Source organism: Hyperoodon ampullatus, assembly GCF_949752795.1.
Source record: "Hyperoodon ampullatus genome assembly, chromosome: 5".
NCBI classification, from domain to species: Eukaryota; Metazoa; Chordata; class Mammalia; order Artiodactyla; family Ziphiidae; genus Hyperoodon; species Hyperoodon ampullatus.
Genome location: NC_136918.1, coordinates 1,462,763 through 1,489,705, shown reverse-complemented (window position 1 = coordinate 1,489,705; position 26,943 = coordinate 1,462,763). Strand labels below are relative to the sequence as shown.

At 51.8% G+C, this 26,943-nt stretch overlaps 1 protein-coding gene across 2 annotated transcripts in view; it reads left to right on the top strand.

Moving 5' to 3' along the window:
• RAB6B (RAB6B, member RAS oncogene family) overlaps positions 1 to 26,943 on the top strand; it is a gene marked incomplete at both ends in the record, with an annotated part of 54,660 nt that overhangs the window by 22,461 nt on the left and 5,256 nt on the right. The window contains 4 exons of one of the 2 annotated variants that reach the window (XM_079704493.1): positions 4,028 to 4,086; positions 24,956 to 25,009; positions 25,195 to 25,300; positions 26,565 to 26,676. In XM_079704493.1, the coding sequence (XP_079560619.1) occupies positions 4,028 to 4,086; positions 24,956 to 25,009; positions 25,195 to 25,300; positions 26,565 to 26,676 (331 nt within the window). The remainder of the gene's footprint in view (positions 1 to 4,027; positions 4,087 to 24,955; positions 25,010 to 25,194; positions 25,301 to 26,564; positions 26,677 to 26,943) is intronic. The other variant, XM_079704494.1, reaches the window with a different exon arrangement.

The window sequence follows — 26,943 nt, the reverse complement described above, 5'->3', positions numbered from 1 at the left end:
CCAGCGCAGTGTCATTCATGAGGTGAGGTCTTTGGCGTCATATCTGGTTTTATACGGCAGCTCCACTGCTTCCCAGCCATGTGACCTTGGGGATAAGAACCACCTCACTGGATCATGATGAGGATTAATGAGGAAACCTAAGAATTTCTTGTCTGGCGCTGAGCAGAATCCCAGTAAGAGTTAGCGTTTCCATTCCTTCTTTCTAGAGGCTCCTAATAAGTGCTCAGGAATGAATTTTCTCACCCTCATTTGGGTGAAAGAGAGAAAATACATCTCCCTGCTTAATCATGTGGGATTAAACCACCAGAAGATTATAAGAATATTGCTGAGCCATGAGCAGAGAGAAAAAAGCTCAATAATGATTGCCTGCTTTTTTTTTTTTTTTTTTTTTTTTTTTTTTGCGGTACGTGGGCCTCTCACTGTTGTGGCCTCTCCCGTTGCGGAGCACAGGCTCCGGACGCACAGGCTCAGCGGCCATGGCTCACGGGTCTAGCTGCTCCGCGGCATGTGGGATCCTCCCGGACCGGGGCACGAACCCGCGTCCCCTGCATCGGCAGGCGGGCTCTCAACCACTGCGCCACCAGGGAAGCCCGAGGGGCTCCTTTGTAAAACTCTGCCTCAGGGCCCTAGGGACAAAGCATGGAGGCACCTTTCCTGCTGTTGGTGCTGCATAGTGTTGCCTGGTCTCTGCTCTGAGGGCTGGTTGGTCCCCTGCAGGCTGGTGAGCCCCACCCTGGAGCCCCGGGGCCATGGGTCAGGGTGGAGGCCTGGCTCAAGTTGGGGCCGGGGCAGGACACACCAGCCATGGTGTTGTTGCACACTGCCTGCAGTGAAGGGTGCACACTGAGGCCGCGGGGAGGACGAGCAGTTAGAGACGTCTAAGCAGGGAGGCCAAGCTGACAAGTTCAGACAGGGTCTGAGCCATGTTGTCCTGGCATCCATGGAAAGAATATGGGTGGTCTTGGGGAAGCTCTGAGGCAGGGAAGAGGAGGGCTTCTGCTCTGAGAAATGAGAAAAACCACCTAGAAGAGTGGGAAGAAATCATCCCCTTTTGATAACGAGGCTGTCATTCAGTCCAGGCCTCAGTTGGGGTGCGGGGCCCCAGGTGTCCTAACCCATCCATCCTTGCTTTGCTGAGCCCTCCGTTTGCCCAACCCGTGCCTGAATTCCCAGTTTCTGGCCTTGCAGGTTGGGTCAAGCACTGCCTGAGTAGGAAGAGGCCCTGCCTCCAGCCCATCCCAAGAAAAAGGTGCCTTGACTTGGCAAGGCTATTCCCGGAGCTCCGTGACATCTACAGTGGTGGCAATAATGAGCCAGCAGAATCCTGAAACCCAGCATGACCCAGAGACGCTGAGGAGCGTCAGGGATAGGAGCTCAGTCCCTGGTCCGACCACCTTATCCTGGCCCTGCTCGGCTCTGGCCCTAGGCAAGGAGCTGTCAGCTCGTTTCCCCTTGTATAAAATGGGGGTGCATGAGTACCAGCTTCAGGGTTGGGGACCAACCAGGGTGGTCTTAAAGGCTTAGTACAGCGTTGCTGCAAACACAGAAGTCCTGCAAGCTTCAGGTAGGCGGGTGTCCCGTCTCCTCTGTTTACTGCTGTTGTGTAAATCTGTGCCTGGCACAGCCTTGGGGTGTGTCTGACGCGCTCCGTAAATACAGGGTTCAGGTGTTGCCTGTTACGGTGACTGTGAGAAAGCTCAGAAAACACTGGCACTGGCCAGGACCCCACACCTAACAGTTCCTCCTGCACAGTCCCAGGACACTACTTGTTTCTTTGGCATTTTCTCCTCCCACCTAGCGGTCGCCCTGCAAGCCACTGTGAAGCCACTGGCAGTGGCTGGCGCCTCGAGAAGGGGAACTTTGCAGAGAAGCCTTGCAGGGCTTTCTGATGTCTCAGCTCCTCCGTGGACCCCCTGTTCCTTTAGTGGCTTTTGGGGATTCCGCTGTCTCTCCTCCCGGCCTGCTCAGCTGCCCCAGGGGAGAGCCCGCGGGAGAAGAGGACGTGTCCCTTTCGCCAAGGTGTGAGGTGCTGTGTGCCACCACAGAGGGGAGCTTGCAGCGGGCCCTGCAGCACCGCTCTTCCCGAGGAGGAAGGAACTTTCCATTGTCTCTTGGAAAAGGAGGACGCCGTGCGCTCCCTGATTTCATTCTCCTCCTGCTGGCTCGGGTTGCTCCGCTTTTCACTCTGTGGTCGGTCCCCTAAGCCGTTCCCAGCCAGGCCTTTCTGTGGCCTCAGAGCCGATCCTCCAGGTGTGGGAAGCCCCCACTTCTCACCTTCGTGTGAGTTTAAGTGGAGATTTAAAGCAACTGGAGAGTACGTGACAGATTTAATTTTTATTAGACGCTCAAAGGGCAGTTGTTTCCAGGTAAATTTACAAGAGATCCTGGGTGTATTACCGCTCACCCCAGAGATACTGAGAAGAGAAACGAGGCTATTCTGACACCAGCGGGTGTACTGCAATTCAGTCCTGGCGCTACCCACTGTGAGCTGGTGTCAGACTGCCCAGGTTTAAGGGCACAGTCCCCAACTAGGTTGCCACCCACCTCAGACACAAGCTGTGAGTGGGGTCCCCAGGAGCATCCACACTTCTGACCAGCTGGCTGCAAATCTGGGGGTGCCCACGACCCTCCTCAGGTTCCATAATTCACCCGAATAACTCACAGAACTCAGGAAAGCACTCTACTTAACAATTACAGTTTTACTCTGTAAGATACAAATCAGGAACAGCCCAATGAAGTGACACGAAGGGAGAGGTCTGGGAGGGCCTGGAACCGAGCAGTGTGTCTTCTCCCGCGGAAGACAGTTGCGCTTCCCTTACAAGTGCTGGCTGTTGGGAGAGGACCGCACTCACCTGGTGAGGCTTCCGAGCTGGAAAAGGACCTTCCCCAGAGGAACCCCACTGGGTTCCCCTGCTCCGTCCAGGCAGTGAGCAGCCACCCTTCCAGGCCCAGCCTGTGGACATCCCGTCCGAGAATCGGGGAGAGGTGGAATGAGAGCTCTTGGGCGCTGGCTCTCTTGCGTTCCCCGCCAGAGTTATCTGTCTTCAGCAGCCCGGAGCACAGAGGGCTCTGAGCCAAGCTCAGCTGGTCCGGTCCCCCTCTGAGCCTCCCAGGGCCATGGCAGAGACTCGGGGGGACGGAGTAGCACCCCCTGCTGGGCCTGACCTAACAAATATTCCTCTCGCCCGTCCTTCCCACCCAGATGCTCACAAATGCTGCAGCGGCATTTCCGCCACAGCCAGGCCTCAGGGGACCTGCACAGGGTTAGGTCGGAAGCCAAACCCTGCAATTTGGGAAATTAGCAGCATTTATGGGATTCCCAGGTTAGCCATACCAGTGGGTCTCCGCTGGAGATGTTACTGCCCCTTAGAGGGCATTTGCAAATGTGCAGGGGAGTTCAGGCTTGTCACAGTGACGGGGGATCCTGAAGGCATTTACCCAGCAAGGTCCGGGGATGCTAAACATCCTGCGAGGAGCTGGACAGTCAGGCACACGTTATGAAAAATAGTCCTGCCCAAGAGAGACACTGGGGAATCATTTACTTCCCCTGCCCCCTGGTTCCTTGGAAAGCCACCTTCCTCATCAGTGCCCAGGCTGAAATAAAGGAGCATGTCTCCATCCCAGCCTGTGACCAAGGGCAAGGCAGTATTTCCAGGTGAGCGTGGGCCCGTGTGACAGGAGCATCTTGTAATGCACACACTTGCTCTGATTCTTCATGTATGGCTCTTGCATCAGTTGGGCTCTTATGGGTCAAGGAAGACCTGGATTTGGGTGGTAAGAGTTCACAGGGCAGGGGAGGCCTCCTCCTTGGAGCCTGGCGGGAACGCCCCTGCAGCCCACCCAGTGTACACTCGGCCGCCTCTCCTCAAGGTCCCTCTCTGGGGGTCCCACCGCCCACTTCTGTTTCCGCATCTCATCTTTTCCTCTGGGCTTTTTTGTTTCTTTATCTGTTTTTGTCACGTGAAATGTGTTCAGAGGAGCCTAGCTCGGATCACGGCTAAACCCCTCTCTTCTTGTTGTTTTACAGTCGGGAAGACTTCTCTGATCACGCGGTTCATGTATGACAGCTTCGACAACACGTACCAGGTGAGTTCCTGGGTCCCTGCCCCCCACCAAGGCCCGCGGTGTTTGCAGCCTTGACAGCCACCTGGACACCATGCCAGCCTCCCTCCCAGGGTTGCTGATGCTAGGATGAGAGTGGGGCATTGCTGGGACCTAGGGCATCCATCTTGCCTTGGAGGAGCTTCCCATCTGCACACTGGTCCCAGCCCGGTAAAGACCCTGGGCCCTTCGGAAGATCCAAACCTCAATAAGGGAAATGTTTCCAGTAGAGAAAGGACACCTTTCAGTCTGTGTTCTGTTGCCCCCCATGGCAGGTCTAAACCATGACAGTGTTTGGTTTCTTGGGGGCATCACCACGTGGAGGAGGATGGGCAAGAAGCAAAATGAGGGACGTGAAAGATCAGTAGGAGAACTTGCTCCTCCAGCGTGGCTGTGTGCTGGACCTTCGTGAGTGCGTACACACACACACCCACACACACGCCCACACACACACACACACACACACACACACACGGTTGCTGGGGCACTTCCTTCCCTGGAGAGGCTGGTGTGATGGGCCTGCACTGCTCTACATGGGCAGGAGGCTGGATAGAGTGACCTGTGTGCTCCTGGCTCTCAAGGGTGGTCTGGAATCAACCAGAGGCTCCACGTAGCCTAAGGCTGAGCTCTTGAAGGTCAGTACCATTTCACTTTCCTGTCACCGCTGATGAGCAAATGAAGTGAATTTCCCCTGCAACTAAAGCTGTTATCACAAGGCACCAAACTTAATCATTTCAACTATTTTTAAGAAAAAATATATTGATTTCTTCCTTAAGACAGACACAAATAATAATTCAATTTTCTAAGCCAGTGGGTTCTGTGAGATAGTAGTCCCAAGGAATGTTAGTAGGTGTTATCTGAGGGAAAAAAAGGCAGGGAGAAGGGTTCGGGTCTTAGGGAACACTGGGGAACGAAAGTAAATCTACTTTTCTACTGCAGGACTTCTCAGGGCCTTTTACTACATCAGTGTGGTTTTGATTTGCTGAAAGAGAGATGTAGTGTGCAGGATCTCCCAGATGTATTTGGCCATGGAATTCTTTTGTCATCGAGTCCTCAAAGGATAAATATTTATAGAACACACTGGGGACTGCTGTGCTAAGTGGTCTCCCACCTCCCGGGACCTACAGAGCATGCAGAGCACAGCCCACTGCGGGTTACAGTTCTGTGTCTACTCTTTAGTCTGCCTGTCTCGCTCTGGACCAGTCAGCACCTTTGCCTCGTACACAGCCCCTTTCTCTGCCTCCCTCTAAATCCCTACTTTTCCTCTGCTGTCATCTGAAATACCAGATAACTAGTGGACTTGGTAAGAATTGACTGAAGGGTAAGGACATGGGGCCCCGAGTGATGTACACAGCCTTGGACATCTGCTCCGGGATGATTATCTCAGCCACACTTTGTCTTGCTTGGTACAGGCCAGGCTCTGTACCACAGCAGGCTTGCAGAGCCCTCTCCTCACTGTAAGGGGAGTCCTACTGCATCGCTTTGCATCCGAATCACAGCTCTAACTTCAGTTCTTAAGTCTGACTTGGTATTTGCATATTTGTGTGTGTGTTCATGTGCATGTGTGTGTGTCAATGAATGATCTCACAGATATTGTTTTGATTATTTGATTTTTCAAATATTAAGTTACTTATAATACTTCTTGTTGATGTCCCATTGATAATAAGTGATGCTCTTGGCTGCCTGCTGTTCTTGGCAGTGGTGGGCCATAGAGATGGCCTCAGAGCCTTTGCAGTGGTCTTCACTGGTGTGGATCAAAGCCTCAACTCCTCCCCATGTCGTTTGAGTCTCCAGTGTCACCTCCTACGGCCCACTGCTTGTCCCATATCCCATGGTCCAGCGGGCCTCCCTCCCTGCTGCTCCCCAGTCAGTGACGCTGTCCCACTTCCATGCCTTGGCGCATGGTGTCACCTCTGCTGGAATGCCCTTCCCTCTTCCCTCCTCTGCTGCGAAAAATTCCTCTGACTCATCAAGGCTCAGAGCACACGTTTGTCTGTGGTCAGGACCCTCCTCATGCTCTGCACGCCTCCACGGCTCCATCTTCCCTAGCACACTGGCCTCAGGGCTCCTTTGGCCTCCCAGCCCTACAGGAACTCCTACTGCTCTGGCTGCTGGATGGGCTCTCAGCTTGGCTGAGGCCAGGACCCCTCGGATCCACCTCTGCATTCGTGGGTCCAGAACAGGGCCTGCCCACAGCTGGTGTCAGCTGGTGTCAGAATCCACCACAGTGGCTTCAAGAGGCCCTGTCTGCCTTGGTTTTTAGGCTCCATCTGACTGAGCGGGCACAGTGGCCCAGGGTCGATGTCCAGTGTCCTGGCAAAAAGTGAAGAAAGCCCAAGTCCCTCCCCACTGCAGGCTTTTCTGACTTTTTTTTTTGGCTGCAGGTGGAATTTCTCTCCCAATACCCTCTAAGATGGTAGTTAGGCTGGGAGGCTGGGGCTTCAGTTGTGTGCGCACACAGGCCCATTTTCATGAATTCTCTGGAGATGGAGAGGGGGAAATGTTACTTTTTCTTAACATGGTGGCAGAGGCACTTGGGAAGTAGACAAGATGCCCGAGGGCCCCGGGGGATGTTCCCAGTTGTGCCCCCTCCACACTGACCACTCCCCAGCACTGCCCACAAATACCCTGTGAACCAACCAGCACAGCCCAGCAGAGCGCCCCTGCCCCCGCCCCCGCCTTGATTAGCTGAGGTGCCCAGAAGGTTCCCAGCACGGCTCCACCTCCCCACCCCTCCCATCCTTATGTGTGTCTCTGCCTCTGTCTCCCGCCCCCTCCCCTATTCACTTATTCGGACAAGGGATGTTTGTCAAGTGCTTACTCTGCAGAGAAGTAGGAGAAAATGACCTGGACACAGAACCTGGCCCCGCCCGGAGCCGGGCAGGGAGGGTAGAGGGTGTTCAACCTCATCCTGGGTGGCAGCGAGTCCTCCCTCTGTCTGGGGCTGAACATGCCCGAGGCCCCGAGGAGCTGGCATGAGGACCTGGGCACGCAGAGCGCGGTTCCCCGCCAGACCTCTCCGGGGTCCTGTCCGCCTGGCAGGCCCAGGGGAGATGCCGCCTTGTTGACCTGCGGCCTTGGGAGAGCGGGTCTCCTGCCGCCTCCTGCCTGGCATCTCCCCTGCACACACGTGTACCTTGTTCTCCTCTTGACATGTGCATTCCCCAGCCTCTCACCACCCACCTGTCACCCCATCTAAATCCACTCACTTAAAGAAGCAAAAAGTCAAGACTTACAGCCTGGTGAGATTCACGTCTGCAACAATTCTCTTGTATAAAATCCCAACTAAAAAATGTCTTTCAAAATGGACTAAGAAGACACCCCTGGTACCTGCGCCGTGATGAGACGTGGCCCCCTCTGTGGGCCAGGCCCCCTTTCTTCTCCCAGTGGCCAGTGAAACCCCCCTGTGGGCCCGGCCCTTGGTCCACCTGTTTGAAACCTGCAATAGAACCAGAATGGGAGGCTTCAGGCCCCCAGGTGGTGGCTGTGGGTGAGAGAGGAGAGTCTGGGAGCAGCCCTCTTCCTGGGGCTTCTCATGGGTCCCCCATCTTGGCTGCACATTAGCATTACCTACTGGGGGGATGACTGGAGATGCACAGGCTGGGTCAGGCATTAGCATTTTTAAGTCTCAGAGGTGACTGAGATGAACTGATAATCAAGGCTGGAGCCCCCGGCCTGTCCCTGGACCTCCCACCACAGCACAAGTTAGGAAAGCAGCCTAGTGGGTCCTGGCCCGCTGGGGCTTACCTAGCTGCTCCTGGGAGTGTCTCTGGAGGACTGCACTGGAGCACTCCCTGGGTCCTCCAGTGCCTCCGGGAAGGGGACAGCATGGCTGTGTCCACTGTGCCCTCACAGGCCGAGGGACTGCCTGAGTTGCTGTTAGCCCCTCAGTGATCTGGGGGCTTTCCTCTCTCCCCGGTAGGTGTGTATTAGTTTCCTGGGATGCTATAGCAAATTGCCACAGACCAAGTGGCTGAAAACAACAGAAGTTTATTCTCTCACAGTTCCGGAGGTTAGAAGTCTGGAGTCAGCAGAGCCACGCTCTCTCCAAAGGCCTGGGACAGAATCCCTCCTGCCACTTCCAGTCATTGGATTTAAGGCCCATGCTAAATCGTGGATGATTTTTCATCTTGAAACCCTTGACTAATCACATCCACAAAGACCCTCTTTCCAAATAAGGTCACATTCTGAGATTCCAGGTGGACAGAATTTGGGAAGAGGACACTCTTCGAACCACTACACAGTGTCCCAGCACCTCCCAGTCAGATCCCATTGGGGACCCCTCCAGGCTCCAGGCCCCTCTGGCGCTTCCCGTGCTACTGGCCCAGCATCTGACCTGGGGAAGCCATTTCCCCAGGAGCCTATCTGGCAGCAAGTCTTTTTGTTCTTACAGGGCTTTTCAGAATGTTCAGATGTTTCTTTATGTAACATTTGTAAGTTGATTTAATAACGTAAATAGGTTTACTGGGGCCTGGTCATGGATGCTATGGAGCTGCCCATCTGGCTGCTCAGCAGCCCCCAAACCAGCGCCTGCCCCATCCCAACAATTCATCCTGTAGCACGGGTGGCCTTCCAGGGGAGCCGAGGTCCCGCTGGGTCCCACAGCAGCACATCCCAGGTGCTCGGGGAGGGGGCGTTTGTGATGACCATGAAGTGTGAGGGGTCGTCCGCGTGGGGCTGGACGCTTTGAAGTCTCTCTTTCCGGGGCAGCGAGTTCTGCTAATGCTCGTCCAACCAGACTCAGGAAGGTGGTCTGGAGGCTGCCGGGCTTGGGCAGCCAAGCCCCTCACCTAAAGTGTATCCACAACTGGTGGGCCTGAAGTGGGCCACTGAGGAAGAACGACCTGGGGATGGGTCAGGCCAGAATGTGCTCCTTGGGCGTCCAGCCTCACACGCATGGGCGCTGCTCCCTGGTCCCCTGCGCTGCCGGGGCCAGGGAAGAGGAAAGGGATGGGGACTTGGGGGTAGGTTGCTGATCGCACCGAGCATCTTTCTGTCAGGGGGTCACTGTGAGGAGATGAGTGAGCCCACACAGCGCCCACAGCAGCCAAGAGATACCAGGAGACAGGGTTCCCTCTGATAGGTGGGGAGGTGCCCGGGGCTCCACCTTGAAGAGGAGGTGCAGCCGGTCAGACAACAGTGGATGGGTCGGCGCGCAGGGTCCAGGGGAGATGGCTTTTGTGGCCACAGCATGGAGCACTTGGTCAGCAAGAGGCAGGAGATTCAGAGGAGCCACATGGCATGCTGCAAGGGCACCGATCAAGGCAGCTGGGCCCTTGGCCTACGGGGTGCACGGCGCAGCCTCCGTCCCGTCTGCCAGGGTGTGTGTGCACATCGTACTGTGCTGGGCACCCAGCTCTGAGGGCAATGTCCGGTTGTGGGGTGGCCAGGCTGCAGCTCTGCAAGCACAGATCCTGGCCGGTGGGCGGGTAGAGGTGAGGGGTGGGCCTCACGTGGCCGCCGCCCCCCGGGGGGGGAGCATGGTCTGCGGCTGGAGCGCTGACGTGGGGCTGAGGCTCACGTCGTAACCAACACTGCTGTCATCGTCCAGGCTCCTCCCTGCGCACCCTCCCATTCTCCCAGCCTACGTTAATGCGTGAGGCTCGTCAAGAGTGTTCTGGTCCTTGGGGGCGTGGCGCTTCAGACAAGGCGGGGATCGGTGGCTGTTCTAGTGGGTGTGGAAGGCTTCCTGGAGGAGAGGGTGGGAGCTGAGTGGGAAAGGGCAGGGAGGACCTGGTGCCACCGCGTGGGAGGGAGGGTTACTATGCTGAAGGAGAAGCCTTGGTGGGAGCCCCAGGTGCACTGATCCAGTGCTGCGCATGCGTGGGGGGCGGTGCCGGGGCGGGCGCTGCCTTTTTGGAGCGGAGGGTCCTAGTGGGCCTGTGGAGGGGCTACTGGCCGAGCTGCCTTTTGACTTTCACGGCCTTAGGCACTTCTGCCTTCCAGGGCACTTTGCTCCTTCCTTCATTAAAAAGCTATATATATATATATATATGCACAAATATATATAATATATGTAAATTATATTTTATAACTGTATTGTTATAAAGATGAAGACAATACAGGCTGGATTCATTATTATATATCATTATTATTCATTTTTTCTTTTGATTTTAAAAGAAATTAAAATTTAAAAAGTTAAAACAAAACAAGCCATTTTTCTGGGCCTCTAACAGTACTGTGGGTTCCAGGGTCTGTGCCTGCTGTCCCAGCGGGTAAGCGGGCCTAGTTGATGAGGCTGTGGAGGCCCTCGGAACTCAGCGGGGCTCGGGCTTACGGGGCGGGGAATGGAGAGCTACTGTGGTTCCTACGGTGGGCACCGATGGGATCAGAGACCCCAGAGTTTGCAGGAGACAGGCCTGCGGGCCCCGGCCAGGGCAGGGATGGCAGCTGCAGCAGGGCCCGCGGACTTGGATGCAGCGCTGGGAGGGGAAGGGCGGGGCAGGGGAGGGAGGAGCGTCACCGAGCCGCCGTCAGGGCTGCGTGGGACGTGAGTGAGGGGCCCGGGCCAAGCCTGGGCCGAGACACACAGGACGGTGGGAGGGGCGGGTGGACAGAGTAGGCCTGGGGGGTGCAGAAGAGGGCGAGGAGTGGGCCCTGGGTTTCTGTCCAGACACCCCAGAAGAATATCGGTGCCGTCAACACAAAGCAAAATGAAAAGTCGAGTGGGAAGTGATAGTGGAACAGCCAAGTGAAGCTGTTTGAAAATGGCTGTTACGTGGGTGGGCCCAGGAGACGCTGGAAGGATCTGGATTCCTGAAGCCCCAAGAGCTACTGAGTTTTCTGGGTCGGACTGTAGAGAGCAGGCGGAGGGCCAGGAGGAGGGGCCTTTCCCCATAGAATCCAAGATGCCACGTATCCCCAGGTGGTGTCCAGGTAACCACCCGGCACCTGGAGAGACAGGGGCAGGATCGTCCACCCCTGTAGAGGTGGTCAGAGTGGGGTCACATAGAGGAGAAAGAGTCAGCACATCCTCTTATATCAGCTCTTTTTTTCTCCTCCAAAACAATGCTGCATGCAGAGGCCTGGGTTCAAATCCCACCTCTGTCACTTAGCTGAGAGATTGTGGGCCAGCATCCCAGTTTCTTAGTATTGCATTTTTTAACCTGGAAATTATTTGGATGGCATTTAACCCCTGCACCACCTAGACCAGTGGCCTCAAACTTTAGCAGTAGGGATGTGGTTAATTTGTACTTAAACCATAGCTGATGGAGGTCTTAAAGCCTAGATGATGGAAAATTATAGGCCAGAAATACTGTTGATACAAATGTGCATTACCATGCTCTATATAGAGAGCGAAGCAAACCAACAACTCCACAACAAACGAAGTTGGTAATGATGAAGTGAAGCTAACAATAACTTACTAACATAGTGTTTTCATGGGAACCTGTGGGCCTCCCAACCATGCTTGCGTGTGCAGAGCTCTGGCACTCTGCCAGATGCTGCCAGGGCCCCAGACTTCTGGCAGAACACTGGACTCCATCTTTGGTTAGCTCTAGCAACATGATGATTTTATCATATTAACGCAGTAGAGTTCCACCTTTCGCAAACATTAGGTTCTGTGGTCAAAATGTGAGGTGACACTCTTATATAGTGAAATGCCCCTGAATGCCAGGCAGCTTGGCAAGATGACCTTGCCCTCAGACACCCACTGGGGCACCACCAGTCACCCAGGTGCTCCTTTTGGACGTGTACCTGGGACTGGTCTGAGGGCAGACTTGCTGTAACATCTTTTCTTTCCCTCCCTCCTCTCCCCTGCGCTTCTCTCCCTCTCTTTTGTCAAGCATATTGCAAATTAGGTATGAAGTCAGCCTCTAGTAGAGAAACCTGACTAACCTGGCTTAAACAAGGAAGGGCTTTGGTTTTTCAGGTGGGAGAAGTCACAGTAGGACTTGAGGTGGCCCAGCTGCCCAGTGATGCCATCAGGCAGGTCCCAGACCCCTGCTGTCATTCTATTCTGCCTTCTTGTTCTGTGGGTTATCTTCATGCAGCCTGGCTCCATAGGTCACCTCTGCATTCAAGGCAGAAAAAGATAGCGAGAGCTTCCCTAGAATCCCCTCCCCCTCCAGCAGACTGCAGCTTGTGTCGTATTGGCGAGAGCTCAGTCACATGATCACCATTATCCTCTAGAGAGGCTGGGAAAGCAGCCTTTCACTTTTACAGTTTCCAGGATGGCAAGGGAGTAGGAGGTTGCCAGTTGGTATTGGGTGGGTCCAATAGCACCTGCTAGCGTTCATAAGTGAAGTGGCCCCATCACGCAACTCTGACCCAGGTTTTAGTAATCCTTCTTAATTCACTTCATAGGTTACTCGTAGATAGCTCTTAGATGCCCTCAAAAGTCCATCCCCCAGAACATCTTTCTCCCTAAGAGATGAGGGGAGGGCTGATGCATTGCATCCAATTGTGAGCCTGTGGGAGACCTCTCAGGGAGCTTCAGGCCACACATCCCTGGGCATCTGTGTGGCTTCTGGAAGGATTGACTGATTTTGATGACATTTCACCCCTTGTTTAAAGTTGTAAGGTCCATATGGTTTGGTTGATGTTTCAGAGCACAGTCAGGAAATAAAAAAGCAATTGATAAATATTTGTATTGGGTGGTGACTGGCATAAGCCACTCCCCATTGGGAGGAAAGTGGCCGCAGGGACTGTGTAGACTTTGAGACTGAGGCGTCTGAAAGAATCCAGGTACCTGCGCTGTGGCCTCCCAGCCAGCCGCCCCTCCTCCTCAACACTTGGTTGAGCTGCTGGCAAGGCCAGACCGTGCCCAGCGTGTTTTCCAGAGGCTGCTGTCTCCTTCCCCCACAGCATCCACTTGCTGGTCTGAATCCGTAAGTTTTGCCAGCTTCATTTTGCATGCTCATTTGCATGTCTTTACCCTGATACTCTCATCTGATGGTTGGTGGTACGGAGCACAAACAGCAGCTTCATTGTCAAGGGCTTGTCATGCCCAGCTGCTTTCTGCCACTTGGGGATGCTTCCCCAGCCACCGGCCAAGGCCTGGCCAAGGCTAAAAGAAGACACACATACATTCCTTTTCATGATTTCTCTCCCAGAGAAGAGAATCTTGAGTCAATTCATGCAAATTACCATGCAAATTTCCACAGCACACTTTATTACTGTGTCTTGTCAGAATGTGGACGGAAAACTACGTTTCATAATAAATGCATGTAGCAAAAACGATTTCAACAAGTGCCTCAGGAAACATCTCTTTCCTCGGGCATATGCTGGGCCAATGGGAGCTTTTGTGTAGAGGGACGCGTGTAACGCACCATCATTCTGCCCTGTGTGTCTGAGCCCCTGTTAACGCTGGTTAACAACACCTTCAGAAGAAGATAAATGTGGACGCAGCTATGAAATCTGTCCTTGTTAAGGTTCCGCCTGTTTTGTATAAAACGAAGTGCCTGCCATTTTTCATAAGCAGTACAGTTGGCAAGTACAGCAATATTAAAGGAATAAATAAGCATTGCCGGGTTTGGGGGGATCTAACCACAGCAGGATGCCGTCCAGCCTCCTCGGAGGGGCAGCGAGTAGTACAGGAGCCTCCTCCAGCAAGCCGAGGAGGGAAGGGGAGGATCGGGGGGTCACGTACTGGTAGGAGAGTCTCAGAGTCAAGCCTGCTGCTCATGTTGTCTTGATACCCTCTTTACATCCTTGTGGAAAAGTTTCCAGCAAGAATAATTTACTGCACACCTCATAAGAGGAAACGGAATACAGAGAATGAATGCTGTGGCCAAGACTCCATGGTTCCTTTGGAACCCACCTCCTTGAGGGCCAGCCTTTCCTGAAGCTCTGGGAACACTCATTTATTGGGCTGTGAATACAGATTACAAGCACAAAGGTTCCCAGGACCAAGTTTCTACAGCATCTTTCGGAAATCCCTCAGTCCGTTGGTCAGTCCTCATTTTCTTTGCACAGAGTACCTTCACGCAGTCTAACTCATTTGATCCAAGAGTCCTTGAAGGAAGCTGTGATTATCCCCGTTTTAGAGATAAGAAGCTGAGGGCCAGAGTGGCTGTCATTTTTCCAGGATACTCCCAACACAGTGTTTTTCCAAGCCCATTATACAGCATTCAGAGCCTGCCAAGGCACTGGCAGAGGTCCCTGAAGACAGACCAGGGCCCTCTGGGCACATGACCCCACCCAGGTCCATTTGGCGGGGGGCGCTCTGCTAGCTGCATGCCAGATCCTCTAGACCTGGCCATGCACTGCCCTAGGAGGCACTGACAGGGAGCCTAGGTTTGCTGGCAGAAATCTGTCCCCCCCCCATGGAGGCTGCTGGTCACCCCAGCCTCTTAGCCTCCTGGCCTCACCAGGGCTGTGTGCATACCTCGATCTGGGCTTTACCTTCAAAGCAGAAATGACTCCCTCCCCACCACACACTCATACCCACACAAGCCTCTTACACCTACTACTTTCCACACGCAGATACACAGTTGCATGCACACTTGTGTATCTCCATTCATCATGTGTCTACTCACCTACACTCATACACACATTCCCATCAATACACTCACACACTGTATGACCTGTGCTGACCTTTGAGAGGGAATGGAGGTTGTAGCCTACCTGGGTAGCTAGTTGTTCCTTTTGTCTGGTGTCCCCATATTATCCTTTCAGATAATTTCTGTTGATCCGTTTTCAAGTTCACTGTTTCATCTGTCATTTGCTGTCCTCTGTTAAGCATTTAAAAATGTCAGATATTGTATTTTTAGTTCTAAATTTATATTTGCTTCTTTATAGTTTCTCTGCTGAGATGCACAGATTAACATCTGTGTCTTCATTGTGAGCATGTTTTCTTTATATGTTTGAGCATAATTGTATTAGCTGCCTAAAAATGCTTGCTACTTTCAACATTTGGGTCACCTCGGGGTTGGTCTCCATTTATTCTTCTTTTTCTTAAATATGGCTTTTACTTCATATGTATAGTAATTTTGAGTTGTATACTACACATTGTGATTAAGACTATGGATTCTGCTTGTTCCTTTGGAATAGTACTTGTTGAACACAAATTCTCACTTCTCTCCCCCATGGTAGGCAGCAACTTAAAGTTCTGTTCAGCTTGGTTTGTTTGGTTTTCAGTCTTAGGCTGCTTGTGGTCTCTTTAGACCAGAGATTTGGGTAGCATGTACATGCAGAATTTGGGATTTCTCATCTCCAGGATTTTCCACATTTTCCAGCTGCTGTGATAGTTTTATGATCTGCCCTCTCATTTTTAACCAGTAAGACTATGGGTTTCTTGCCAAGTTGTAGACACCCCTCAGCTCCAGCAGGGGCTGCCTTTAGGTGAATAAACAGTCATAAAAACAGGAGCCTTGCGCAGGGCCATTCTCTTCTTTTAAGTGTCGACTCCCCTCTAGATTCTACCTGCTTTTGTCACTTTCTAGTGCCTTCAGATAGTCGTTTTTTACATTCTGCTCAGAATTTATAATTGTAATCTGTAAGAGGGTTGGTTCTGATTACCAAAATCGGAACACCCCCGTTCCCTCCATCTGGGATTTACTCCCCGTACTTCCCATCCTCTACTATTTCCCCGTCTTCACCTGCTGGAAAGTTAGTATTCACTCAAGGACTGGCATAGTTGCCCTGCCTTTCCTCAAGAAATCAATCAGAAACAAGGTCCCCCTCCTCTTAGAGACGCTCTAACTACAATAGTCCTACCCATCTGTCAGGAACCATAGTTCTGTGTGCTAATCTTAGCTCCTCCACAAGTTTGGAAGTTCAAGGCTGAACTGTGAACTGTGAATAGGTGTTAGCCATATGGGGGAGCATTCCACGGGAGGGAAAAACTCCTTACAGGCTGGGACCAGGGCTTATTTTGGTCTAACACACAGGAAACACTCAAGAGTGAATAAGTGAATGAGTACTACTTACTTACACCATATGCCAGAAAGCAGCTGCCCAGGAAAGACTGTGACCACCACCACCTCTTCCTGCAGATCTGGACTGTCTGGGAGCAATGGGCTCCAGCTGGCAGTAGGGTAGGGCCAACTGCTTATGCCTTGTGTCTGGAAAAATAAATGACGCCAAGGAGCTAGAAGATTTCTGGTAACCAAGGCCATCTTAAAACTTCTTGTTTCTGTTCTGCCCTCAGAGAGCTGACTTTTGTGGTTGTTGTTAAAATGCAAATGAACTTCCTCTTATGTGGACTCTGCCAAGCTGTTATGGCTAATGACCATAGAATCTGACAGGAGGGAGCCAGACAGGATGTGACCCCCCACCACACACTCAGTGACAGCTTCAGAAATGAAGGGACTTCAGGAAGCAGAGGGAATACAGCTCAACAGTCAGGAGCAGGGGCTTTGCAGTCAGGGAGACCTGGGTTCTAATCCTGCCTCTGCCACCTCCACCTGTATGACCTCAGTTCTGAGTGAGCCTTGGTTTTTTTCATCCGTGATTAGCCCCTTCTGCAGGCACGGGCATCTCCCTGTCTCTCACCCCGGGCAAGGAATCTGCCCCTCCTCCTGGATACCACAGTCTCCTCAGACCACCTACAGCAGGAGCTCAGAATCTACGCAGTTATTTGCAAACTTTACTGCACAAATGAGGTATCTGGGGGCTTGTCTGGAATTCTGATTCCCAGACTGACACCCCAGAGATTGTGATTCTCTCTGTCTGGGCTGGGCTCAGCAATCTGCATATTTAACAAGCTTCTGATGTGATTCTGAAGCAAGTGGTCCATGCACTACGTGTCGAGAATTACCAAATCACTGGCCAGTGGGAGAGACTGACTAGTATGAGATCTTTCCAGTTTAGAAGAGAAACTGTTAAATGAGGGGCCCTGAGGCCAACCTGAGGGCTCAGAAGATGACTGGATTCAGCAGAGGAGCTGAATCTTGATCTCTGATTAGGTTTTAACCATGTGGAAGAGCGTTAGAAAAGGCACAGAAACACAAAGTGACTTGTGTGTGTAGAGTCCTGACCACAGTATTATTACTCAAGTATAAAGTGCAAGCTGGGAAAGAGGGGAATGAGGTCACAGGAAGCGAGGGGCAGACCCTGTGCAGGCCAAGCTGAAGTGTTTGGATTGTTTCCTGGGGGGAATAGGGAGTGATATGGTCAGATTTATGTTTTAGAAAGATAACACTGGTGCTGGTGAGAGATGATTTATCCAGGGAGAACCTCAGGGCAGAGAGACCAGTCAGGAGAACCTCAGGGCAGAGAGACCAGTCGTCAGGAAGCTGTTGAGGCTATTCAGGTACAAGAAGCTGGAGGACTGAACTGGGGCAGTGCTGGTGGGGAATGGAGAGAAGCAGACAGGCGAAAACACTCAGGAGGCAAAGGATCAGCTCAGTGATTCCTCTGCTGTGAGGGGGTGGACGCGAGAGCGAGGGAAGAGGAGGAACTCAGGAGGGCTTCTGGAGGCTTGGGCACCTATGGAGGTGGAGGTGCCATTCATCGAGATGGGGAAAGTAGAAGAAGTAAGTCTGGAGGGGGATGATGGGCTCCGGGTGGGACACATATGTTCAGTGAGAGGTCTAGAGGACACGTGGATGGACATGTCCAGTAAGCGGTCAGATACCTGGATCTGGGGCTCAGGACAGAGGTGAGGCCTGGAATGTAGGTTGGGAAGCCAGCAGCACATCCTTTTTTTTTTTTTCTTTTTTTTTAAAGCTGTGGTTTTCTTTTTTTTTTTTAAGACGTTGGGCGTAGGAGTTTATTAATTATTTATTTTTTCTGTGTTGGGTCTTCATTTCTGTGCAAGGGCTTTCTCTAGTTGTGGCAAGCGGGGGCCACTCTTCCTCGTGGTGCGTGGGCCTCTCACTGTTGCGGCCTCTCTTGTTGGGGAGCACAGGCTCCAGACATGCAGGCTCAGTAGTTGTGGCTCACAGGACTAGTTGCTCCGCAGCATGTGGGATCCTCCCAGACCAGGGCTCGAACCCGTGTCCCCTGCATTAGCAGGCAGATTCTCAACCACTGCACCACCAGGGAAGCCCAGCACATCCTTTTTGAAGCTGTGACAGTAAATGAGGTCCCCTGACACAAAACAGTAGGGAACACCAACATTTTAGGGACAGAGAAAGGAAGAGGATCCTATAAGAGGCCAATAAGGGACAGCAGTTAGAGAGGCAGGGAGAGCCAGAAACAAGTCACGTCGTGAAAGCAAAGGAAAGAAGAGTGTCAAGGAAGAGATTGGTCCACAGGGTCAAGTACTAGTAGAGTCTGGCCTATAGAGTGTCCTTACAATTTGGAGATGAATGGCCATGGCGACCACAGCCAGAGCAGCCTCGGTGGGCAGAGGGGCAGGAGTCAGACCACTGAGCAGTGGGTGAGAAGAGAGGAAGTGGGGACAGCTGGTTGGGGCCCTTTTCCAAGAAGCATACCAAGGGAATGGAGGTGAGAGATTGGCAGAGAGCTGGAGAGCCACTTAGTGACAGGGAAGGGTTTTTTCTTAAGGATGCAAGAATTTTAAGAATGTTTCTTGGATGAAAGGAAAGAGTGAGTGGAGAATGAGGGGTTGAGAAAAGAGAAAAGAACCTTGATGGCTGAGAGGCTCAGGGCCAAGAGAACCCCAAGGAGAGGCTTGCTTTGACAGAAGGAACAAATGCTCAGAGCCTGGAGGGATGGAGATACGGCTGGACACACATAGACAACTTTGCAAATATCTTTGTATCCTGGCTCTGCCATTTCCAGCTGTTGACTCTGAGCAAGTAATTTAGCATCTCTTATACAGTTGACCCTTGAACAACGTGGGTCTAAACTGGGCTGGTCCACTTATATGCAATTGTTTTCAGTAGTAAATACTACAGTACTACACCATCTGCAGTTGGTTGAACGGAGGAAGCGAAGTGCGTATACAGAGGACCCACTATAAGTTATACACGGGTTTTCCACTGTGTGGATGGTCGGTAACCCTAACCCACATGTTGCTCAGGGATCAACTTTACTCAGTCTTCTTAGCAGAAACGTATAAATACTAAAGAGCATAACTCATGGCACAGGTTATCAGGATTAAGTTAAGTAATGCATATAAAGTTCTTACCTGGCACATGATAAGTGCTCAGATGTTTAGTCATTGTTACTGTAGGTATCATTGTTGTTATATTAGAGGGTAAAAGCAAGGAATTGAAGTGGTTTGTACTTGATGTTGTAAAGTAGATTTGAGGCCATCTTCTGAGAGTGAGTCTTGTGGAGGATGACGCAGGGACAAAACAGGAGGATGTTAGGAATTGTTACTGATGTGGGTGGAAACAGGAGGTGGTCAAGGACAAGTCACATGTTTTTATATATCACACACTTACCATTTCTGGTGCTCCTATATTCCTTCTTTAAAGATCCAAACTTCCATCTGTAAAATTTCCCTTCAGCCTAAAGTGTTTCCTGTAATGAGGGCTCACTGGTGACAAATGATCACAGTTTTCCCTTATCTGAAAATGTTTTTGTTTTGCCTTCAGTGTTGAAGGAAATTTTCACTGGCTTTAGAATTCTAGGCTGACATGATGGGGATGATGGTGGTTTGTTTCTTTTAGAATTTTAAAGATGTTGCTCCATTGTCTTCTGTTCTCAATTGTTTCTGAAGGGAAATCAACCATCTTTCCTGACATTGTTTCCTTGTATGTATTGTGTCTTCCCGTTTCCTAGCTGCTGTTAAGGTTTTCTCTTTATCTTTAGTTTTCAGCAATTTGACTATGACTTGTGTGGGTGTGGTTTCCTTTGTACCCTATTTTAGGTTCACTGAGCTTCTTGAAGCTGCGGGTTGATGTTTCTAATCAAATTGAAAAAATATCTGACCATTAGTTTTTGTTTGTTTGTTTGTTCTTACTCTTTCTGAAACCCCAACTACATGTATATCAGGTCTTTACATTGCCCTAGAAGTTCCTGAAGTTCTGTTCATTTTTATTCTATCTTTTAAAAATCTGTGCTTAAGTTTGAACAATTTCTTTTGGACTGTCTTCAAGTTGACTGCCCTTTCCTCTGAAGTGTCCTAGCTGCTGTTATTCAAATCCAAGGCATTTGTATTTCAGGTATTGTGTTTTTTTGTGTTAAGATGTCTGGGTTTTGTTTTAGTCTCCATATATCTCTTGAAATTCACCCATCATATTCATCTTTTTCCTTTATATTTTTAACACAGTTATAACAATTATTTTAAAGTTCTTGTCTACTAATCCAACATCTGAGTCATCTGGGTATCTGTTTCTATTGAGTTTTTTTCCATTAATTATGGCTTAAATTTCCTGCCTCTTCATGCCTAATCGTTTTTTATTGTGTAGTGGACATTGTGAATAATAAGTTGTAGAGATTCGTAGATTCTATTACCTTACTCTGAAGAGTGTTGAGTTTTATTTCAATGGGGAATTAAATTATGGGCAACGAATCCTTTTTTTTTTTTTTTTTTGGAAGAGTTTAATTACCATGGTTTTTTGTTTTGTTTTTTTGTTTTAGTAGATCTTTATTGGAGTATAATTGCTTCACAATACTGTGTTAGTTTCTGTTTTCCACCGAAGTGACTCAGCCATATGCGTACACATATCCCCATATCCCCTCCCTCTTGAGCCTCCCTCCCGCCCTCCCTATCCCACCCCTCTAGGTCATCACAAAGCACCAGAGCTGATCTCCCTGTGCTATGCTGCTACTTCCCACTAGCTAATTAATTTACATTCCGTAGTGTATATATGTCGATGCTACTCTCACTTCGCCCCAGCTTCCCCCTCCCACCCCGTGTCCTCAAGTCCATTCTCTGTGTCTACGTCTTTCTTCCTGCCCTACAACTAGGTTCATCAGTACCATTTGTTTTGGTTTTTTTTTTAGATTCTATATATATGCGTTAGAATACGGTATTTGTTTTTCTCTTTCTGACTTACCTCTCACTCTGTATGACAGACTCTAGGTCCATCCACCTCACTACAGATAACTCAATTTCGTTTCTTTCTATGGCTGAGTAATATTCCATTGTATATATGTGTCACATCTTCTGGGCAGAAGACCTAAATAGACATTTCACCAAGGAAGACATACAGATGACCAAGAGGCACATGAAAAGATGCTCAACATCACTAATTATTAGAGAAATGCAAATCAGAACTACAGTGAGGTATCACCTCACACAGGTCAGAATGGCTGTTATCAAAAAATCTAGAAACAATAAATGCTGGAGAGGGTGTGGTGAAAAAGGAACCCTCCTGCACTTTTGGTAGGAATGTAAATTGATACAGCCACTGTGGGAGACAGTATGGAGGTTCCTTAAAAAACTAAAAATAGAACTACCATATGACCCAGCAATCCCACTACTGGGCATATACCCTGAGAAAACCATAATTCAAAAAGAGTCATGTACCACAGTGTTCATTGCAGCACTATTTACAATAGCTAGGACATGGGACCTACTTACCATATTTAAAGTTTGTTAAGATAGGTCTCTTTTGGTTTTTTCCTTAGTCCTCTGATATAACCCTTAGTCCTGAGATGATGTCCTTTTTTCCCAAAGCTGACCCTTCTGGGGTTCTCATGAAATGCCTGAGGAGTTTACCAAGTCCTTCTAACTTGGTGGGACTAGGAAGCTACCTCAGAGGAAAAACTGGTTAAGCATAGGATCTCACTTCGTTTTCTTACCTTCCTTTAGAGATTATAACCCCTCCATTTTCTGCCTGCTTTTGGTCACTTTTCAGTGATTGCCAATTGTTATTTGTTGCATTTGTGCAGAGTTTATAATAGTTATCTGTGGGTGGGTTAGTTTGATACAAACTACTTAGCCATTATTGGAAGCGAAACTTAGGGAGATGTTTTTGAGCAGAGCTGATGCCTCAGCCACATCCAAGGACAGTGCCTGTGCTTTGGCACCAGTGTGTGCAGCTGTGGGAAGGTCTTTTGTGGCTCAACGGCCTGGCTGGGTGGGAAGTTTGGCCGGAACAGGTCTGAGAGACTGGGCATTTAAGGAACCAGGTGTTTCTCTGATGTAGAAGAAGCATGAAAGTGGGAATAGAGGTGGGAGAGAGCTGGAGAGATAGGAAGTTGGTCCTTTCAGCCTTACTTTCATCATTACCACTGATCTGCTCTTGTGAGGGGTAATAAAGTATGTGAGTGTGCAGCAAATGGTGTTTATGATTATGGAGGCCACTGGGTTGAGCTTCACCAGAGCTTGATCCACAAGGCACAATCCTTGTCATGTCCTCTGGTGACTTCTCTGTCCTCCATGGAAGCACACGTGAGGCGAAATGGGGCTGTCGTTGTTATATTAGCATCAGGAACATCACTGTCACCATCCATGCTGCCTACCCCCGAGGGGTATGTTTCTCCATGGTTCTTTGCTCTATTAGTTAGGATAGAGCTAGGCTGTATTAAAAGAAACTGCAAATAACAGTGGCTTAAGCGAAATAGAAGTCCAGTTCTCTGTCACACAGCAGTCTGGGCATAAGAGTCTCAGGCTGCTGAGGGGGCTCTATAGGCAGGAGCTCAGGCTTCCTCTGTCTGGTTCATCGGTCGCCACTACTCTGTCACCTTTATCTGGATGGGCCAATATGACTTATTATCACCTGTCTTTATTCCAAACAGTGGGAAAGGGAAAGGGGCAGCTGTGGGTACATCGCCTCTCCCCATGAAGGACCCATCCCAGAAGATGCAAATGTCACCTTCACATCCCACTGACCAGAGAACTTAGCCACCCAGCTACAAAGGAAGCTGGGAAATACGGTCTTTATTTGGGGCAGCCATGAGTTCATCTAAACGTTTGGAGTCCTAATACTATAGAAAGGGAGACTCCATGTTGGGGGACAGCTAGCAGTCCCTGCTACCAATCCTGAGGTCATACACCTGGTTTTTTAGCTCAAGGGTCACTTTACAGAAGGAGCTTGGCAGTCCCTGGGGAGCCCACTGAGCACTGAAGTTGAGAGATGTCCGCCTGCTCTGTACATTTCTCTGTGACAGCAGACAAGGATCATTGCTCTAACAGATACCAATAAGTGGAGGTAGTGTGACTGTTAAGGAACAAGGCTCAGTCCACAAGCTGCTCGTCAATTCCACACTTATTCCCCAGTGGCTACGCCATGCAGGAAAGGTGTGCAAAGCTGGGGTTGAAAGAGCCCAAGTGATGCCAAGAGTTTACGCAGATCCTCCCAGCTCTGCCTCTGATTGGCAAAGTCACGCTGGGTGTGTGCTTTAACTTTCCAGGTCTCCAGAGTAGGGGATTGAGTCGTGTCTAAGGTGTTTGCTTAGCACGCATGTTGTAGAATTGTATGATTCCTTGACACTCCCTATCTTTGCACTAAAGCAAGCTTCCAGGGGGACGCAGCCACCTTAACTCCTTTGTGGAATGGGTGAGGGTGGGAGTATACATGCACCTGCTTGCAGTCAGCTGGGGGGCCTGCAGACATGGGTTTTTCTATTTCTTTGGGCTTCCTTGGTTGTGTTTTTTTTTTTTTTTTTCTTGCGGTATGCGGGCCTCTCACTGTTGTGGCCTCTCCCGTTGCGGAGCACAGGCTCCGGATGCACAGGCTCAACGGCCACGGCTCACGGGCCCAACCGCTTCGCGGCATGTGGGATCTTCCCGGACCGGGGCACGAACCCGTGTCCCCTGCATCGGCAGGTGGACCCTCAACCACTGCGCCACCAGGGAAGCCCTTGGTTGTGGTTTTTGTAGTCAGAAGTCACAGCACAATTTTCCTTTCAATGAAGCTTATTTCTCAACCCTATTTTTCTTTCAAAATGCTTTATTTATGCTTCTAGAACTATTATATGTTCATTGTAGAAAATAGAGAAAGGTATAATGAAAGAAGCCAAAAAAAAAAAAAAGCACCCACAGTGTCAGTACTCAGACACCAGCACCATTAAGGCCTGCGTGTAGTCCCTTCACGTCAACGTCTAAGAAAATATGAAAAATACTGCATCTCTACTTCAGTTAATCAAGTTGGAATCACACTGTACATGATGTTTTGTAACCTGCCTTCTTTCACCTGATGACCATTTCCCAAAATCCTTAAATATTTTTTAAGGACGTGATTTTTAATGGCTGCCAAGGTTTCTAATCATTTGGATGAACCACCGTGTCCTTAACCAGTGCCCTGACATTTAGGCTGTGTCGGAGTCTCCATTATTATTAATTACATAGCAGTGACTGTTTCACGCTGACAGCATCTTGCTCCCGTCACAAACACTGGGTGCAGGTTCGGCCCAGAGAGGTTGGAGGCCTGCCCCAAGCCACACAGCAAGTAAGTGGTGGGTCCCAGCCATCTGGCCCAACTGCGTCTCCTAGTGCCAGGACAGAGGAGGCACAGGCGTGACCTAGACATTTGGCTTCCAGTGTGTCGGTCTGGGTAGAGAAGAGCCGGTGGGTTTCGCAATGAGATGCTGCTGTGGGTGGCTGTGATGCCCCTGGGGAAAGCCAGCTGCTCTCTGCCCACCCCCGCGGCAAGCCTCCCTGCCCCCGCTCCACCTCCTGGGCAGTGGTGATCCCCCGCCAGGCGCTCGAGTTCCAGGGCTGAGGAGAAAAGCTTTGGGAGCCTCGAGTGGAGGCTGGGAGGGAAGGAGGCAGGCGGGGCCCAGCAGGCTTGTTCCTGCTCCTCCAGGCCCCCCGCCCCCGCCGCCCCCCGAGCGGGGCAGGAGATACGCGTGCCGGTGGCCCTGCTGCTGGGGAAGCCGCCTCACCTGCTCTCTCCTCTCCTTTCCAAAGCACCTTTCTCTTCCTCTCCAAAGAGCATCGCTCCCTAAACACCTATCCCCATCCGTGTTTAGCTCAAACTCACTCCCTCTGAGAGCGGCAAGAGGGTTCACTGTTGAGCTGGGGGTGGGGCAGCAGAGCAGAACCCACCTAAGGCTCGGCGTGGGTGACCCCTTTTGCTGGCTGTGTCCCCGCCTGGGTGACTCAGCTTTTGCCCCTGTGCCTGAGACCTTTTGGGTTTGACCGTTCTGTGCTTTTCTCTAACAGGCAACCATTGGGATCGACTTCTTGTCAAAAACCATGTACTTGGAGGATCGTACGGTGAGTGCCTGACTTGAGACCCAGGAGGACGGGCAGGGCTCCTTGGGACCTATCCCCTGGGGCCCGTGCTGGGCACCGCTGAGAGCCTGTGCCTGGCCAGCGTCCCAGAGCCGGGCCCTCCCTCAGCCCCCACTCCCACCACAAGGACCTCACTGCCCCCTGAGCCTCCTTCCTCCCTGTGACAGGTGCGACTGCAGCTCTGGGACACAGCCGGCCAGGAGAGGTTCCGCAGCCTGATCCCCAGCTACATCCGGGACTCCACGGTGGCCGTGGTGGTGTACGACATCACAAGTGAGTGTGGGGCCTGCGTGCTGGGGGGGGGGCAGCTCGCAGGGGCTCCAGGGCCAGGTGCGGCCCCAGCCAGGCTGCAGAGAGAGAGAGTGTGTGTGTGTGTGTGTGTGTGTGTGTGTGTGTGTGAAGATGGGAGAAGACGCTGGTCCCCAGGCCATCCTTGACCTGGCAGCCGTGGTTTTGTCAGCAGCACCCCAGTTCCTTACCGGGTTCCCTGGGAGGGGAGGCCCGGCGGGTCCAAGAGGGCCTTGGGTGGCCTGCACTTCTCACACGCTGTGGCTCTTCTGGCCAAATCAGCTGTTCTCAAGAACGACGCACAGCCCTGAGGGAGGCTCATGGGGCTGGGGTGAGAGGTGGGGCCTGGTGCAGAGCCCCCTGCCCAGGCAGGTGCCAGGGCACACACCTGGCAAGCGCTCGGGCTGCAGTCATGGGTGTGGTGGGAGGATGCCCGGCCGGCTGCCTCTGGCTCTGACCGCAGGCTCCCTGCACACCTGAGAGCAGGAGCTGGGCCCTGAGGAGGCCTGGGCTTCTGCAGCCTGATGCTGAGCAGAAGGAAGGTCAGGCTGCGGGAAGCCCAGGTTTCCAGGAAAGGGAGCCTCCGCTCCCCTTGGGCCTGCGGGCCGCTGAGTGGTGAGCGTCGCCCTGTGACTGCTCTTCTGTGCGGCCTGTCACAGCTTCTGACTGAGGATGGGGCTGCCCTGAAACGCCTGGCCTCTCCTGGCTTTTATCTGCTCCTGGGGCCGCCTTCCCCCATCCCCTTACTTTCAGGGCCTGAGGGTGCTCTTCTGAAACCCCTTTGAGCTCCCGTCAGTGGGAGGCTGCTCCGCAGGGCCCTCCTGCCCTGGGAGCTGCTGCGGTCCCACACACACGCTGTCACACTGTTTCCAAGCTCAGCCAAGTCTACTGCACCCATTTCTCACTCTGCTGTGAGCCTCCAAAGTCAGGTCCGACTCTCAGGTGGGCCCTAGGACCACCAGTAGGAAGTCATGACCCAGCGGCCTTCCAGATGCCGTGACTTCTCTCCCCAGAGGGTGGCTGGCTCAGCATATGAGGGGTCTTCGGGCACCCCGGGCACAGCTCCACAGACACGTGTGGGCGTCCTCGGGAGGACCAGGCCCACTGGACTGTGCTCCCGCGCCGCCCAGGTGTCTGAGCGGGCACACCCCCCTCCCTCCTGCTCCTGGTCTCTCTCCCTTCCCGCCCTCCCCCTCTCCTGCCAGGGCTGCCGCTCACGCCCTGTTTTATCTGCACTTTCCGCCTCCAGATCTCAACTCCTTCCAACAGACCTCTAAGTGGATCGATGATGTCAGAACAGAGAGAGGCAGCGACGTCATCATCATGCTGGTGGGCAACAAGACGGACCTGGCCGACAAGAGGTAGGCACAGGGGGCTGCAGGCCGGGCCCCCTCCATGCCTCTGCAGCTCCTCCTGGATGGAGAGTGCTGGGATTTGTGCGTGAGCAGCCCCTGTGAGCTGCCCCCTGCCCAGCATCCTGTCTGGCCTGTCCCCTTGCATCTGGGAAGGACCCCCTTGGGGCACCGGAGGCTTTGAAAGCACCTGGTAGACGCCTACCCACAGGTGTGTCATGTCTGAAGCCCCACCTTCCAGGCTGGCAGGGGCAGGGCAGGCCTCCACGCGTGGCC